This window comes from Colossoma macropomum, unplaced genomic scaffold (assembly GCF_904425465.1).
Source record: "Colossoma macropomum unplaced genomic scaffold, Colossoma_macropomum, whole genome shotgun sequence".
Classification (NCBI taxonomy): domain Eukaryota; kingdom Metazoa; phylum Chordata; class Actinopteri; order Characiformes; family Serrasalmidae; genus Colossoma; species Colossoma macropomum.
In genome coordinates this window covers 37,086,018-37,102,938 of record NW_023494802.1, presented here as the reverse complement: position 1 = coordinate 37,102,938, position 16,921 = coordinate 37,086,018, and the positions used below count along the sequence as shown (strand labels likewise).

At 40.7% G+C, this 16,921-nt stretch overlaps 1 protein-coding gene across 1 annotated transcript in view; it reads right to left on the bottom strand.

The window, feature by feature from the left end:
* The window catches only part of LOC118823005 (collagen alpha-1(XXIV) chain), a 163,152-nt gene that overhangs the window by 109,112 nt on the left and 37,119 nt on the right, over window positions 1–16,921 (bottom strand). Inside the window, exons 5-7 of the mRNA XM_036592365.1 lie at window positions 15,974–16,027; window positions 3,085–3,138; window positions 1,666–1,719 (exon numbers count right to left, since the gene is read on the bottom strand). Of these exons, the coding sequence (XP_036448258.1) occupies window positions 1,666–1,719; window positions 3,085–3,138; window positions 15,974–16,027 (162 nt within the window). The remainder of the gene's footprint in view (window positions 1–1,665; window positions 1,720–3,084; window positions 3,139–15,973; window positions 16,028–16,921) is intronic.

Here is a 16,921-nt window from a genome sequence, read left to right as displayed (position 1 = left end):
TGTCTTTGGAGCCAAATCGGTGAAATATGTTACAAAGCGCTGCATTCAAGCAGAAATCCCTTCTCATTTGCAAACGGCCGTCCTTTTTCCGTCTGTTCCACTAAATCCTGTACAGATGTGAAGAGGTGGCTGCAGAGTGGGGTAAAGGGCACTTCTGCAGCGAGTCTATCACTTTCCTTCAGCTGCAGCAGAACAACCAAACCCTGGCTGAAAAGCTGATGGTTTAGCACTTGCCAGTCAGCAACAACTAACCTTTCTAAGAACTCAATAAAAAACCAGAAGTCATGAAACGAAGATCGGCAGAGTCTAAACTAAGCTGCTTCAAATGCTCTGGACTGTACTCTTGGGATCCAGTGCTGCTGGCACAGTGTGTGCAAGGATCAGACCTGAAATAGCAGCCCAGCTCATTTTTTCTTTTGATTGCACCACTCAGTTCTCAGCCATTCTTACAGTCAGTCAATCAGCCAAGACGTCTTTAATATCCAAAGTTTTGTGATTGACAGCCCTCTGTTCAGCACTCCCAGCCTGCTACAACACTGAACTAAGCAAGAGTGAGGAGAAATCAATGAAATGGGCTTTACACATCGTCATATCTCTAAAATGGCACAGGAAGCATTTCTATTGGACCAATCACCATGAAATTTTCACCAAGTGTAACGAGAAGCTGTCGTGCTCAAATGACGTAGATAAATAAAAATGGAAAAACTGGAGGTACTTTGGACAACGACAACATGCAGGTTGCGTTTTACAAAATTTTTGCGTTTATCATCATAAAACATTTTCCTAAACGTGATCTAACTTCTTAAAGAAGGTAAGGTGTCATTTATTTTACTGCTGGATGTGCAGTCAGGGAATGCTGGCATGGCTGGCTGAAGGGACGAACAGATGAATGGACGCTCTTGCTAGCTCAGCTATGCTTGGTAAGTTAGCTTTCACTGGGATGCTAGTTTTCTCGTGGTAAGTTTCTCCAACTTTAATCAGTCGAGGACACTGCTTACATATGCAGTACTGAAGATCAGGACCGCCCAGTTTACATCAAAACAGAAGAATGCTGGGAAAATACATCGGCCATTTGTTGGGCTTTGGAAAGCTATTCCCAGGACACACTTCTACCTGTATACTGTAAAACCACAAGAGCAAGATTCACCTACTTAGAAGGAAAACACAGATTTAGGTTTCCTGTGGCTGAAAGACAGGAATAGGTTTTTGTGCTGCTATCTTTAACACGCTACCCTGACACGCTCGTGAGCTCTGACTGGGCTGGAACTTGTGCCAGCTGCCGTTTGAAGCCGCTGTGTCGGACGGTTGCTGTCACTGAACTCCTGCTGAGTGCCTTTCCTCTAAAAGATGACCTCTGACCTTGTGGGATTCTCAGGTTGTGGTGGGGGGCTGCAGGCAGACCCTCAGGCCCTCTGCGAGGAAGAAAGCGCACCCCTGAACGTTGACAGGCTCTTTATGCCAGCATGTAACTCTATCCTGCTGAGCGGCAGTGGCAGCAGCAGTAATGGATACTGTAAGTGCTACAGTTCACTGTGGGAGGTACGAGATCATACTTACAATACACGCCTCATGTGTGGGTCACATCTGAACCTGTGACATTTATCATGTCTCAAAACGCCACATAAATGAGGAATTTGCATGGTGTATGGATGGGAATGAACCTACCAGCGGGCCTGCAACACCGTTGGGGCCTGGTAGACCTGGGGGTCCTCTCTCACCCTAGTCAAGAGGGAGAAAACAACATTAGGAACGCTCTATGTGATCCTGTGTAACATTGTTAGTTTAGCCCAGATCCCTACACAATGTTTTCACTGCCTCAGCCTCGTCCTCGTTTGGTGGGCAGAGGGCTTTTTATCATTAACTGATTATGTCTTTAATAGCTAATGCTGTATGATTAATAGTTATCTGATATCTGAAGCTTTTTAACTGAGGCTGAATGTTGCTTTGGTTTAATAACTTTTTTATTAAAGCTGCTATAACTAAATAGGCTGACTGAGCACAGTGTTCTAGCTAACGCTTAAGCTTCAGCCCCGTGGCAGTCAAAAACACTGTAAGTAAAAGATGTTAATGCAGCCCAACAATGTTTATTATTCTATTATTTTGGTTTTTATTTAAAAAAAATAACTGGATATTTCATAACCCTTTAAGGCTGAAGCAAAAAAGTCTATTTCTGCCATTTTATCTACACTGTTATGTCTGAATGCTGTTGTCATGTTATGAAATAACTGAAGTTTGGGAGTTTGGAGTTTGCTGAAAATCCTCCTTCTATTCTAACGCGACAAATTTTTCACAATCCCCACCACCGCATCTCCTCCCTGTTCCTCAGTCTTATATCAGTCCTACCACGGTCATAACAAGGGTGGTCCGGCCTTATAGCTCCAGGCAGAGGCCACCAAGAACTCTAGCCCAAGTTCTCAGAGTTCTCTTCCCTCCCTCAATCAGTGTTTCCTCATACTACTACCACATGTTGAAGGTCCAAACTCACAAACAGCCTTTCTGAACAAGAAAATGTGTAAACAGGAGATCAGTTGTGCTTTATAACTACAATACTAAGCGCTTTCCAATACTTACTGTATTCTACATGAGCTCATTTAGAATACAGTAAAAAAACAGTACATCCAAAAAAGAAATGAAGCTCCATGCATCTTTTATACAGAGATAGAAAACAAGGCAGCACACAGAAAGCTCTGGTTCTACACACTGCTTGAGTTTTATCCAGCATTCTCTCAGCAATGGGCGGTCAGGTTAGTGTGGTTAATTTTGAGAACAATGTTAATCATGTAAATATGCCCTCATGCAAATACTCCCAGACTAGCAGCAGAGCACAACCCTACTTTCTGAAACACACAAACACTTGTACTTTACAGAAATCCAAATACAAAGTCAGTGCCTGTGTGAACCAGGCAATGAAGCAGATATGAGAAATGATGGCGCTGAGACAAGTAAAGCACCAGAGCAGCGTATTAGGAGGAGAATTAAACAAGGAGAAGAGTCACAGCAACAGCAGAGTTTGTGGAAGCAGCTGAAACAGGAAGTGAGAGGTTTTAGAAGCAGAATGCAATTGGGATTTAGAAACACTGTTACCTGCTCTCCTTTTGGCGCCTGACCTGGAGACAGCCCGGGATCACCCTTTGCACCCTGGAGCAACAACAGATCACCTGGGTCAGAATGTACTATTATAATACGACTCAACAAACTATAAAAGTCCACAATACGGTGGTGAAGCTATTTCTGTTTATACTAACTGAGAATGGGCAGGACCTGAGGTCAAGCATGATCGTTCATAGCCCATTACCTTAAATTTACCTCAATGTTGACCTTACTGCCATGGCAAAGCCCAAGAACATGGGAATGATGTAGGAATCACTCAAAAAGCACTCAGAAAATCTTGTATGAAACCAAAACAAAGTCTAAAAAAGACATGTTTGTGAAAGCATCTCATCTGTAACATCTTCAGAGACCTTTTAGTGTGTTTGGCTGATCATGTATGACTTGAGCTGTCATGACTGTCCCAGTGTGCAAACAGCTGTGAAAGGCAGAGCTTTGGCAGGTGTGACAGGTGAAGACATTCCATCCTTCAGTTCATTCATGAGCATGCAGTCTAAATAAATGGGAGCCTTAGCCACAACATCTCAATCCTCACTTCATTTGTCAACATAGAGTGTCTGCGTAGAGATCAGTGAGAAAATGAAGCTGTCCCTCAATCCCCACTGCCACAACGTGAAAAGTTCATATGTGGAGGTGCACAGTTGTCGTTTCTAAAGCAATAGTTTTACAGTCAAAACGGTACAAGTTCTTCGTTTTTTCAGGACATATTTCTGAGAAGATCAGACAGAAGATAATCCACTTGCATAACAGGAAAACCTCCAAAACTGGAGTTAAAAGAATGATTAAGATCAACAGACAAATTGGGACTCAACGACTGTGAAAGGCCTGGTAGACACCAACACTGCCCCTATCAGATAAACAGCACTTAAAGCTTTCATCTTTGAGAGAGAGGAGAAAATCAAGCTCCACTCTTCCTTCAGATCTGAAAACATCCACAGGTGTTTCTGTCCATCCTTCCACTGTGAGAAGACGACTCAGCGCTGTGGGTCTGAAAGGATGTGTACCTCACTGAGAAAAGGAGACGGACACATCAAACAAAGAATGGACTGACCACCCCAGAGTCCAGACCTCAACATCACTGAATGTGTTTGGATTACTCGGATGTCTCCGTCTCAAATGTCTCTGCAGATTTTTTTGAAAAACTGAAAGCGTGGAAATATAAATGTTATACAGTTGTATGCAAAAGTTTGAGTGACTATATGTACAAAATACACATTTTCTGCTTCTTTTCTGATGCTGAAAAATTAAGAACTTGAATATAAAGACCATTCTGACTGGAAATTAAATAAATGAAGGGTGGTCTCTGACTTTTGTACAGCACTAAATACTATACATCCCCAAACTTGGGAACCGTCAATGTCTTTGTGACCTCTTTACTCTTTCATTCTTCAAATCTTACTTCAATCTTCCTCTTTAATGTATATTACTTCGTTTCCTGAGTGTTTTCTCCCCCCAGTGTAAAACGTCATTGGGTTATAAAGATGCAATATAAATCAAACAGGTTTAAATAGAATCTAAACTTGTATATGTGGTTCCTGATACTGTACGACATCTGTAAAAATAAAAAGTACAGACAAAATTCAGGCTTCCTGATGGCTGTTACTGCTACTCTTGTCAATGACAGCATGTCATAAGGTCTACATGCATAATGAATAGTATGTAGACACTATATGGTATATATGTCTTCTACTATCTACGCAAGTCTATTTGAGACTCCATTGACAATTCGGTTTACTCCTTTAATTCTGGTACATGTTCAACGTCCCACTACTGCACATCCACAACACTTCAGTGATTCCTCTCTGAAGAACCAATGATGAAGCCACCACACACTCTAACATTCAGGAACAGTGTTATGTCTATCGCCGCATTATGGCTTTGCCAAGAGGACCGGAGCAGTGGAAGTGAACAGGCTTACTTTCCTTCGTACTGTAATCAAATCTGAGTACTGACCAGCTGGGTGGTTTCGTCACCAGCACTCAGGTCCAAACGAAATTACATCTGAAAGCACCAGTGACACAATGTTAATGATACGTGGTGGAATTCTTGACTCTTCATTTGTAAACCAATTTCCCCTGGGATTATTACGTAACTGATTCTGAGTGAACTGAATAATACGTTAGTAAGCTCGATACAGATCAGCAGCACTGTTAAGAGTGGCAGCCCTGCTTTTTTCATAGCTACTGTGTCCAAATTTGCATGGCTACTGTGTCTGATTTGACAGCGTCTGCCATTTCCGAACTGCTAAATAAAGACGTCACCTTTGCCTTTTTTCACCCTCCCCATTCTCAAAATGCCAAGCTAAAACAGGACGATGGTCTGGTTCAGAAACACAAGCAGCTCTCGAAGATTCCATTAAAAACTGGCACATAAAAGAAAAGGAAAGAAAAACTTGCACAATGATTTTTGCACCATTTGCACTAATCTGGTATTATGGTGTCCTGTATTTGATATATTCTAATCAAAGCTGCCACATCACACCCTACATTTCAACTTGAGCCTAAACAGGTTTCTGCTGACCACTAAGATTCTCAAAAACTGAATGGGCGCAACCCTGTGTGGTTCTGCTTGTTTTCAAGCTCTGATAACTGTCAGCAGCTCTAGGAGCAGATGTTAGCTGTTCCCCTCCCTGATGCGTCTTTACTCTGTAATGTCTAACAACCATTATTTACAGCTTTCACCACCCTGCACACAGCTTGTCAGGAGGTGGGGAGAGGTGAGGAATATATATATATCAGACATGTATATCTATATGTATGTACCTACAGTACTATGTAAAATCAGAGACCACCTGTTTGTCAGCTAAAATGGTCAAGTTATTCATTTTATTCAATGTCACAAAAAGCATATTTAACTGAAAATTACACAAAGCCTCCAAATACAATATCAAATCTCGCAGGACTCACTGACATTCTGCCGCCATTCAAACAGACACTAGCATTCACACAAACAAATACCCAAACTCACCTTAGCTTCCTTGCAAATTTCTGTCTTGTGCAACTAAATTGGCTAAAGCAGATATTTCTGATTAGATACTACAGATATAAATTAGGATTAGATATAAGATGTATCAGACAAAGTAGGAGTTTCTGAAACTGGAGCTCAAAACTGATTAAAAAACGCAGACAAAATTGTTGTAAGTGGGATTATTTTGATTGTGAGAAGCAGAAAATGCAACCAACTTCTAAGACTGAACTTTGAAAGTGAGTCACTTGAAAAGAATGGAAGCTGTAATAAAAGTAAAGAGTGGACACTATATTATACTGAAACACTGATATTATATTTAGTTGTTGTGGCTTCTGTGTAATTTTCTGCTGAATGTCGGTTTTCTGCTTTTGTCTGTCACTGTAAAATCAATAACAGGTACTTAATGGACATTTTGACTAGAAATTAAATAAAAGGGTGCTCTCTCACTTTTGCACAGTCCCACATGTATTATATATATTTAAAAACCTATACGTAATTATATATTACCTATATGTCATTTGTCTCATACATACTTGTAAGCACCTATATGGAACAAGAATTTCCTAAGCCTAATCCTAAACCTAACCCTAACCTCATGAACAAAAAAAACTTTCAGTTTTAAAAAAGCAGTCTACCTGTTCAGGACCACTCCAACACCACCACTGTTTTTCTCAGGTTGTCCTACCTAGTCTGAACATTTTTGTCCTAAACATGTATGTAAACAAACACACACATACACACACTGTCTCTCTATTCCCTACTTTAAGCGCACTGGAGGATTTCAGCGAACAAAAGCATTGCAGCGCTGTGTCTCACCCCTCTAACCCAAGGGAGTTTTCAGAGTGGGGTTATGACTCATCTCAGCACTGCAGCTGTGGGTGAAGACTGAAGATGTTCCATAATTTCCACTGGATCTGAGAAGCCCCCAGTGATGCTGCAGGCCCACTCATGTGCTGAGAGACACTCCACACACTTCTTACAAGAACTCTTTATGTTTCAGGACAGAGAAAGAGTCTTTATCTATGGACAATAGCAGGCTTCAGGCTTCTAGCTAGGCAACATGCTTCTGTCCATGTTTATAGATGCCATTCAGCATCAGAAACCACTAAAAAAAGTCTATTTGAGATCCATGTATATAAGCATCCAGTACTTGTTAACTACATCAGCCAACAGTGAAGATGGCATAGCTAAATGACTATATATGTAGTGCGTATATTTGACTTTGGCTCCATTAGAACAAAACTAAAGCACTATGCTTCTTCAGTCTTGGCTGTTTTCCCCTCCAGTGCTAGCACAGCTGATTGAGGCTGCTGATTAGCATGAAAAAACACAGGCAAGGCTGCCATTTTCCAATTACCCAATAACCGCGCCACAGTCTTGCCGCCACATTGTGGTTGCAATACCATTTCTCAGGCCTCCAGATGTCTGGAGTGGTTCGCCACTTCCCCATCACAGCTGAGGCACACAGGGCACTGAGAGAGATGTGCTATTACTACTGCCACCAACCTAGAACTTTCCACAGCCATTTGAACCCATTATATGAGCTGTTTACTTCCTATTCTCTCAAATTAAACTGGATGAAAGTTAAATCTTGCATCTAGTAAAAGTGAATGCCACGTTATTAATGAGAGTAGAACTCATATCTCTCATTACCTCTCAGATAAGCTAACATGCATTGATACTGAATCAAGTCCCCAGTCTTCATCTCATCTCTATCCATTTAACTATGTTCACTGGGAAATAAAATACATAGAAAAGGGCTGCACAAAGTTGGCCCACAAGGATGTTTGATGTGGCCCCTAATTTCCTCATGGCTCATATTATATATATATATATATATATATATATATATCGTTGTTGTCGGAACAAAACCTTGTATCTCCAAAATGTTAACCTTACAGGAGAAGGAAAAAACATACTCTGCTTTGAATGTAAATCAATGGAACCAATGAAATTTACACACAGAACAACAGTAAAGAATTTCATTTTCAAATTATGTCAAAAACCACAAAAAAAAACAAAAATGGAGATACAAGGTTTTCTTCCGACAGCAGTGATACTCCTCAAAATTAAGAAAGCATACATGTTCCAAATCTTTCCACATACACTGAAAATGTGTTGAAAAGTGAGGCTAACAATCCACCTGGTTTTGTCTTCTTGGCCCTCAGCCCACCTTAAACACGTTGGTCCCCCAAGACACCCATGCTTTACACTGAGTCTAAGACATAAATCTGACCTTTAAACATAATCAGCACATTTTATTTAATAATAAGTTATATAAACTATTATTATATATATATGATATAGTATTATATATATATATATATATATATATATGATGCACTATTATTATATATATATGATATATTATTATATATATATGATGAGTGCATCAGCAGCGTATGTTATACATTGTTTGTGTCAAATCTGGCATGAGTGTAATTTAATACAGGCTAATATATTACACATATAATAATATAGTAAAGCTGAAGACTAAGGTGACTTGCCCATTACACAATATCCACAAATGAACAAACAAGATTGCAATTTAAAAAAACAAAACTCAATTTTAAATTACTGTCATTATAGCATTACAGTCAAACTCCAACCCATTATGAGGCAAACCAAGTGGTCAGACTCAATGAAGATAGTGTGTTACAATAAACCAAAATCTGCTCTGATTTTTCTAAAATTTTCTTAAATGAAAAATAACTGATCTACTTCATAAACTGATAAGTTTAGCTCAAGGCTGTGCCGGGGTGTGTACGTTCATGTACATATTTGTCTGAGAGCTTGTGTGTATGTATGAATGTGAAAAACAGTGGAAAGGGAGGTCACTTCAGGGTCACGCACAGAAACGGAAGCCAGGTGTATCACTGAAAGGTAAATGTTCCTAAACTTGAGGTGGAAAGGTGTTCAGTTTTTCCACTGGGGGGAAAAAGGTCCAACAAAACAATCAATCAAACAGATATGAGTCACTGCTCCCATTGCTCCTGTGTGGTGATGGATCAGTGTGATCAGGCAGTAGATTCCGGGCCCCATTCCAATCAGAGTGCCATAAAAGCCAACAATGAACAGCACAAAACCCAGCTAACACATTCAGTCAGGGTGGACAGAGTCGGGCAGGGTGGAAAGTGGTGTTCTATAGTAGAAGTATGCAGAGGGAGATGTGCCAAAACATGCAGCCATACAGACAGAAACACTGCCTCTAATCCAAAGCTGTAGAATAAAGTGCAGTGATGTCACAGAGCTATAAAACAGAGGGTATACAGTACTGAGCAAAGCCAGGGACCATGTATTTTATCTTCAGTTGAAACGGCCGTTATGTAGAAGACATTCGTCAGGAATAAAAACAGAAACATATCGGTAACAGAAAATTAGAAAAGCCTCAACAATTAAATATAATATTAACATTTTAAATATTTACTGTGTAACTCTTCACTTTTATTTCAGCTTTCATTCTTTTCAGGAGACTTGCAAAGAAATCAACAGAGATATTTTCATAACGATACCGTTATGAATGAGATGCGGAAAAACGATTTAAAAATGACAAGTATTTGGACGTGATTTTTTCACGTCAAAACTATACAGACCGAACATGACGTGATATTTCTTGAATTTTTCACCAAATTGTTTGTGTCGCAAAAAAGATGGGCAGGATATCTGTCAGAATGTCCTTTGCTTCTCGTGAAACGGGCAAATGGAAAAGCAAAAGGAGAATGTTAAGTTTCTCCACCTCATTTCAGGAGCTAAAACATCTTGAACGCTTTCACTCACAGCTGGGATCTCCCTAAATCAGTCTGAGCTGCTTCTGGAGATGCAGCTCTGTAGAGACGAAGCACAAAACAAACGGGCCTCATTTGCTTCTCACAGATCGAGTGAACGGTGACGCTGAGCTACTGTCCATTCTGGAAAAGTGAAAGTAGCATGAAGAGCTTCATGGCTTAATTCAGAAACTTCGAGTGCTTCCATGCAGGCTGTAACTTGGATGTCTGTGGTACAGTTTGAGCTCCACTTAAACTGGTTTTGGAGATTCTGATCCTTTTAGCATTTGTGAAAAAGTTCTATTTACTGGCACACAGCTGCTCCGTCATCTTGGTTGCTGCCATGCCAACTCCAGAGACAACTGCGATTGGTCAGAGAGTTCATGTCACTGTACAAAGTTTGCAAAAGTCAAACAGAGGGCGAATAAACTAATGTCGCATTTTCGCCATCCGAAAAAAAAATGTTTGTTGTGCAAGTTACCATCAGTTATAAACATGCCCTGTATTACTTTACTGCTGTGTAAATAAATCGTATGAATAAATGGTGCTCTGTGAGAAACGGCCTTTAGAATTTGGTCGCTCTCTGCTGCACATGATCCAAGTAATTCCAAACACATTCAGGGATGTTGAGGTCTGGACTCTGGGGTGGTCAGTCCATTGTTCAGCTTCTTTGTTCGATGTGTCCGTCTCCTTTTCTCAGTGAGGTTCTTCTTGACAGCTACACATCCTTTCAGACCCACAGCGCTGAGTCGTCTTCTCACAGTGGAAGGATGGACAGAAACACCCTGTGGATGTTTTCAGATCTGAAGCAGCTTGATTTTCTCCTCCCTCTCAAAGATGAAAGCTTTCAGTGCTGTTTATCTGATGGGGGCAGTTTTGGGGTCTACCAGGTCTTCCAGGTGGTTGTTAGGAGTCTCACTTTCTCTGTAGCTTTTGAAAATTTTTTTAACTCTAGATTCTACTTTAATTTTGACTGGAAATGTAATAAAGGAAGGGTGGTTTCTGATTTTTGTAGAGATCTCTGCATACAGTATAAGTGTACAGGTACATCCCCATAACACAGCTTTACCTCTTCTTGTGGATGGATTTCATGTGTGTGTGTGCATAAGGGCTTTCACAGTGTATTGTCAGCTCTTAATCTTTATGTCAACATCAGTCTTTGCCATATTTACATCACAAGCTGCAATGCATAAAAAAGCTTCTACTACTAAGTGTTTAATCATGTATTGTGAGCATCCTGACTAATCAGAGACGTTCTTTAGATGTTTGGATGAATCAAGAAATTCACAGGACCCAATAAATTAAACAGACTATTTTTTACATTGTCTATGGATTTTCCTAGTTTGACCTTTTGAATCATATCTACCAGCCCAGCTTTCTGAAATCAGTTTCTGAGGAAATCAAAAAACTACAGCTGACTACTGACTAGAAGCAAATTCTGAGGAAAGTTCAGATTCTAAACTCTGAATCCATATTACAATTGTGTTTGTAGTAGAAGGTCAGTGACTAAAGCTATTCTGTAAAGAACTTTGCTAACTATTGGCTTTGACCTGTTAATGGCTTTTAAAGATAAAAATTGTCCTCCCCCAGCTGACTTTTGAAAAAGTAGTTCAGGTTTATTCTACAGATTGAGCTAATGTGCGGTGCAGCCGCTGTGGCTGCGGTTCAAGTGGGTGAATCAGAGAAATCTGCTGTGAGGGGAATGGGGACTGTTCAGAGGACGGTCCGGCCAGTGCATTTTGATATGACAGAATCTGTGACTGCAGCCCCCTCTTTCAAATACAACTTTCACATGGCTTTTAAAGCGATGCACCTTCAGCAGGCAGTGCTCACGGGAGAACTATGGATAAATCAATGAGCAGCAAACTAACAAAAGTATCAGTAAGCTGTAAATCTTCAGTTTCCCTCGAGAACCTCCACTATACACGTTTACATGCAGCCTAATTATCCGTTAATAATCGGACTAATAGCCCAATCAGAACAGAATACATCCATGTATACACCTCAGTCAGAATAGAGTAGTCCGATTGAGGCCATTCGGAATACAATTTGGAATACAATCTGATTGAACGAGGTGGGTAATCCTGTAAATAATCTGTTAAATAGAAGAATAATATCCGTGTAAAAGCCTGTATCTGATTACATTCCCTATCGGAAAGTTTAGGTACATTCTGCGCATGTTTGTTCACGTCATAGTGAAAGTTTATACTGTTCAACATGGCGGAGCAGAAACTGGTCTGCAGAGGAGACGAAGTTTATGCTCTGATCTTTAAAAGACAGCGGTGGGACGGACGTCCAGCTTATGTGTCTCAGAACACGACGTCTTCCTCTCGGCCTACTTTAATAAGGACATGTGAAGGACGTTTTCCTGAGTCTGACATCATTTTAAAGCAGTTAAAAACAAAAGCACTGCTCACTGCTGCTCATCTCACTCTGACTAGACTCACGTGATGCTGGTTGTCATGGTAACGTCTACATTGAGAGGTTCTCTATGCATGCGCGGAATTAAATAAAGTTAAATAAAAATAAAGATTACTTGTAGTGAGCATGTAAACGGAGATTTTCATCAGATTTTTGAGTAGAGTGAGAATAAACACCTCAGTCTTAATCTATAATCGGAATTAATTCAATCAGATTGGCAAAAATCTTTGCATGTTAATACAGCCACTGTAACAAGAATCCATGAGCTATATGAACGAATGAGAGGCTACAATCATGTTAAACCACACACTGTATACAAAATACATACACTCATCAGATGGAAGATGCAGCCACTGTTACTCTCACTGAGACCCGGAAATTAAGTTCACACCCTGGAAGTCATGCGATTACCTTCTTATGTTCATGTGAACTCTACGTTTGCAGTTAGTAATTTGAATTGTTTGACAGAGTTCTTAGTTGGTATACCACAATCACGTGGTATAACATGGTATACAGCCTCTATACACACCCTTTCCACTTCTACAATTGCGAGTATCTCCATTTGGTCATGGTTTGTCTGGGTACATTTTTGACTACACTTTTGTTTTTCAAATATCACGAAATTTATTACAAAAACTTAAAATATTGTAAAGTGATTTGTTCCCATGATCATTCAGCCGTCTGTATCTGCATCAAGCTGAAACTGCCAAACATGCTGAGCTGCTACAGCTGCTCACTGTAATACAAAACTCAATATATCCCTCAGGATTCCACTAATAACAGTTAATATCCTCTACAATCAGCTATCACTTTCTGCTAAATCTGAACTATGGCCACTTTTCTGCTCACTACTAGGATCTTTCACCAAAGGAAATTGGCTTTTCTAAATAATAAAGAACAAACTATGGTCGGTCTCCCTGTGTGAAGAGTGGAGCTGTATTTTACACTGTGAGCTTTCAACATGCACAGTGATATTAGAATCATATTGCCATTGGCAGATAATTGAAAAAACATTTTCAGCACTAAACTGATAATTAGGCTTGGCTGATATTTCAAACTGATATTTGATGATGTGTTTATTGCTCTGTAAGAGCAGAGTGTTTAGACGACGCTGGGTTGCTGCACTAAAATGTCTGCACTGTATTCATTCTGTTGCATTTGTAAAGTGTTTAATTCCACAGTAACACTAATACAGTTGTATTAGTGTTGAATTTCTACATCGTTTACATTTTCGCATCCCCACTTTATATTCCTTTAAATCAGCCAACATGAGCTTCCTTGATCTTCTTCCTTCTTCATTTGATTCATAACTGGATCCATTTCAGAATTCTGACTTGTCAAGGCCTCTGAATCATTCCAAGCATTTTCTCCATGTTCTCCAAAAACGTATAGCTTCAGATGACGGAAAGTGGCTAGAGGGTGAAACTGGAGAGCACAAGAGGGAATTTTAAACAGCTTCCTGGAATCACTCACTGCTAGAGAGCTGTGCTAGACTCACTGACATTTAGATTGGAAAACAATGTAAAATTGGCAAAGGGAAAAAGGTCCAGTGGCTGTTAACTGTGGTGCTTTACTGGGCAGTGTTTAATACACTTACTGAAGGAAAGCCAAAACATGAACTCATCGCCGGTTACTGCGTATGAGTACAAACACAGCTCAGCAGTGAAAAACTACAGCTGACTACTGACTACAAGCACATTCTGAGGAGATGTTGTGATCTGAATGTGATGGAAAAGTTGCAGAAAGAAAAGTCTTTCTGAGAGTGAAACAAAAATGACTGAAGAGCAGAGCTGATGCCACTAATTATGTTACATGTAATTACATCTATGTAGTACAGCAGTAATAACTCTAGACTTTTAAGGGTAAAACCAACAGATGATTAAAGTGAGATTAAAGATTATAAAAGTGCTACTAAAATCACAGCCTGGCTGTTTGTTTCCACTTTCTGCTGGTTTGACGATGTGGGGTGCTGGATGAGACGATGTAGAACCAAGTTAATGGGGTGAATGTAGGTCAGTGACTAAAGCAATTCTGTTGGCTTTGACCTGTTAACGGCTTTTAAAGATAGAAGTCCTCCTCCTCCTGCTGATCTCTGAAAAAGTAGTGCATGTTTATTCACAGACTGAGTTAATGTGCGGTGGAGGCTGCTGTGGCTGAGGTTCAAGTGGGTGAATCAGAGAAAGCTGCTGTGGGAAGACTGGGAACTCTTCAGGGGACGGTCCAAACAGTGCTGTAGTCATTGCCATTAGAGTTGTGAGATCTAGGCCCAACCAATAACGCCACTTTTACAACAATACAGATTTTAAGGAGTGAATCATGTAGGTCAGTGTGACCAATCACGCTTTACTGACTGATCAAACTGTAGTTCGCAACTGTCAAATAAGCGGCTACCCTAAACTTTATAGACCTAAAAGACACATAAAGAACACAACACTCACAATGTTTAACTCTTCAGACATTCTGTATGATACAACACAAACAGTGTGTCGGTCAGACAGTAGAGCAGATTCAGCGCATCTGCCCAGCAGACCTTCTCCACATCACAGTACTCTGAAGATTAAAAACACTACATACACCTCTCGGCGCTCTCTCTCTCTCTCTCTCTCTCTCTCTCCACCATCTGTCTCCCCTCTCTCTCTCTGTCTCTCTACCCCCATCTCTCTCTCCTCTCTTCCTCTCTTTCTCTATCTGTACTTCGCTCTCTCTCTGACTACTATCTGCCTACGCCTGTCTCTCTCTCTCTCCTCGTCTCTCTATCTCTCACTCCATGTCTGTCTCTCTCCCCTCTCTGTCTGTCCCTCTCTTTGTCTATCTAGCCCTCTGTTTCTCTCTGTCTGTCTCTCTTGCTTTCTTTGTCTGTAGGTCTCTCTCTCTCTCTCTCTCTCTCTCTCCCTAACCAGGTGTTTTACATTTTTCCATGTTCTGACTCACAAACTCAGACATATGCATGCACATGTATGCACGCGTCTGAGCACACACACACACACACACACACACACGTTCCAGATATGTGAGCGCCAGTACACACACACACACACACACACACACACACACACACACAAGCATGTATGTGCACAGAAACATAAACTCTCTCCTCTTTAACAGGTTCCTGATTACAGTGCAGCAGCGTGTCAGAGCACTCTTCAACACAACTAGCACTTTACTGCTCTTCAGACTCTTAAAGGGATGGTTCAGCCAAATCTACATAATTTACCTGATACCTTAAATACAGTCAATCAGCCGAGACGTACGCTCGTAGGTTACTAGTTCATTAGCTAGACCTACTGTTCAGCCATATCTACACTCGCTGGTCCTTCAATCAGAATCACCTGCCATATAAATACACTTTGTAGGTTCCAGACTGTAGCCCTTATTATTCTGGACAATGCATCAGCCCCTCTCTACCCCATCCATCGAAGAAAAGGGACCACCCTAAGACCACCGCTGTGCAGATATTATCTGGGTGGTGGACGAATTGATAATTTTCCCCCTTCCCCCAAATTTAGTCAGTTAGCACTGGAGCTACGAGACTAATGTAGATAACAGGTAACAAAAGTGTCTGTATACTGATCAGTATTGTGTACACTGGATGTCTAAATCATCACATACTTGTCTCAAACCGTGTTTCAGTAGTTCAGTAATTTGTGGTTTCTGACACTGAAACTTCTCTAAAACATAGCTTGCATGCCAAACGGGCGGTTGAGTGGGCTCACCTTGGGGCCAGGTAATCCAGGTGGGCCGGGATTCCCATGAGGACCAGGAGGACCCTGCAGGAAAGAGAGAGAGAGAGAACAAACACATGGATGATTACTCATCCATATGACATTAACCTCTCTCAGAGAAAAGCCTTCACTGATCTTATCTTCAAACAGCTTTCCTCAGACCATGACATACAGGGGGTCTGGGTGTAGGAGAGAAGGGGGGGAGGTTTAAACAGTAGGACTGAAAGAATGTACACACCAAACACATGCATGCACAAAAATATTAACAAACAAATATCACTGATAGGTACAGAGACTCTGACACGTACATTTACATACATTGTGTTTCCACCTTACTAGATAAGCTTAACTTGTACCTGCAATCATGGGCCATTTTATCAGAAACACCTAACATATAGGTGCACATTGTGCACACGGTTACAGACTGTCTCCCATCTGTTTATCAGCCCACCACAGGACCACCACAGCTGTAGTTAAACAGTGCTTTACTGGCTGATATTATTGTCAATTCTCATTTGACACACTTAACATAAACAGAAGAAACTCGTGGCAGAGCTACACATCATTCTTTGTAGTTTTGTTTTTCATTAATTATCTCTCATTTTTCTAATATCTTAGTCTTATATGTCCTCGTGTTAACCTGCATACCACTTTGGTACATGCAGGTCTGTACTGTCCTGCCCCTAAACGCTGTGGTTGGTTGTTCTGCACGTCCGTCAAATGGCCCCTTTCTGTTAAAGGAGGCAGTTCTTCAAACCTACACGGTCTGGCTTACGAGACTGTATTTCAGATTAGACTTAGACTCCAGCACAGCTAGACAACAGCTGCCTACACCAGTAGTCTACATAACCCCTATTCTGTGGTCATAAACTGACTTTTATGAAGGGCTAACACAAACTGTGCATATACACACACACACACCCCACACTGATCAGGCAT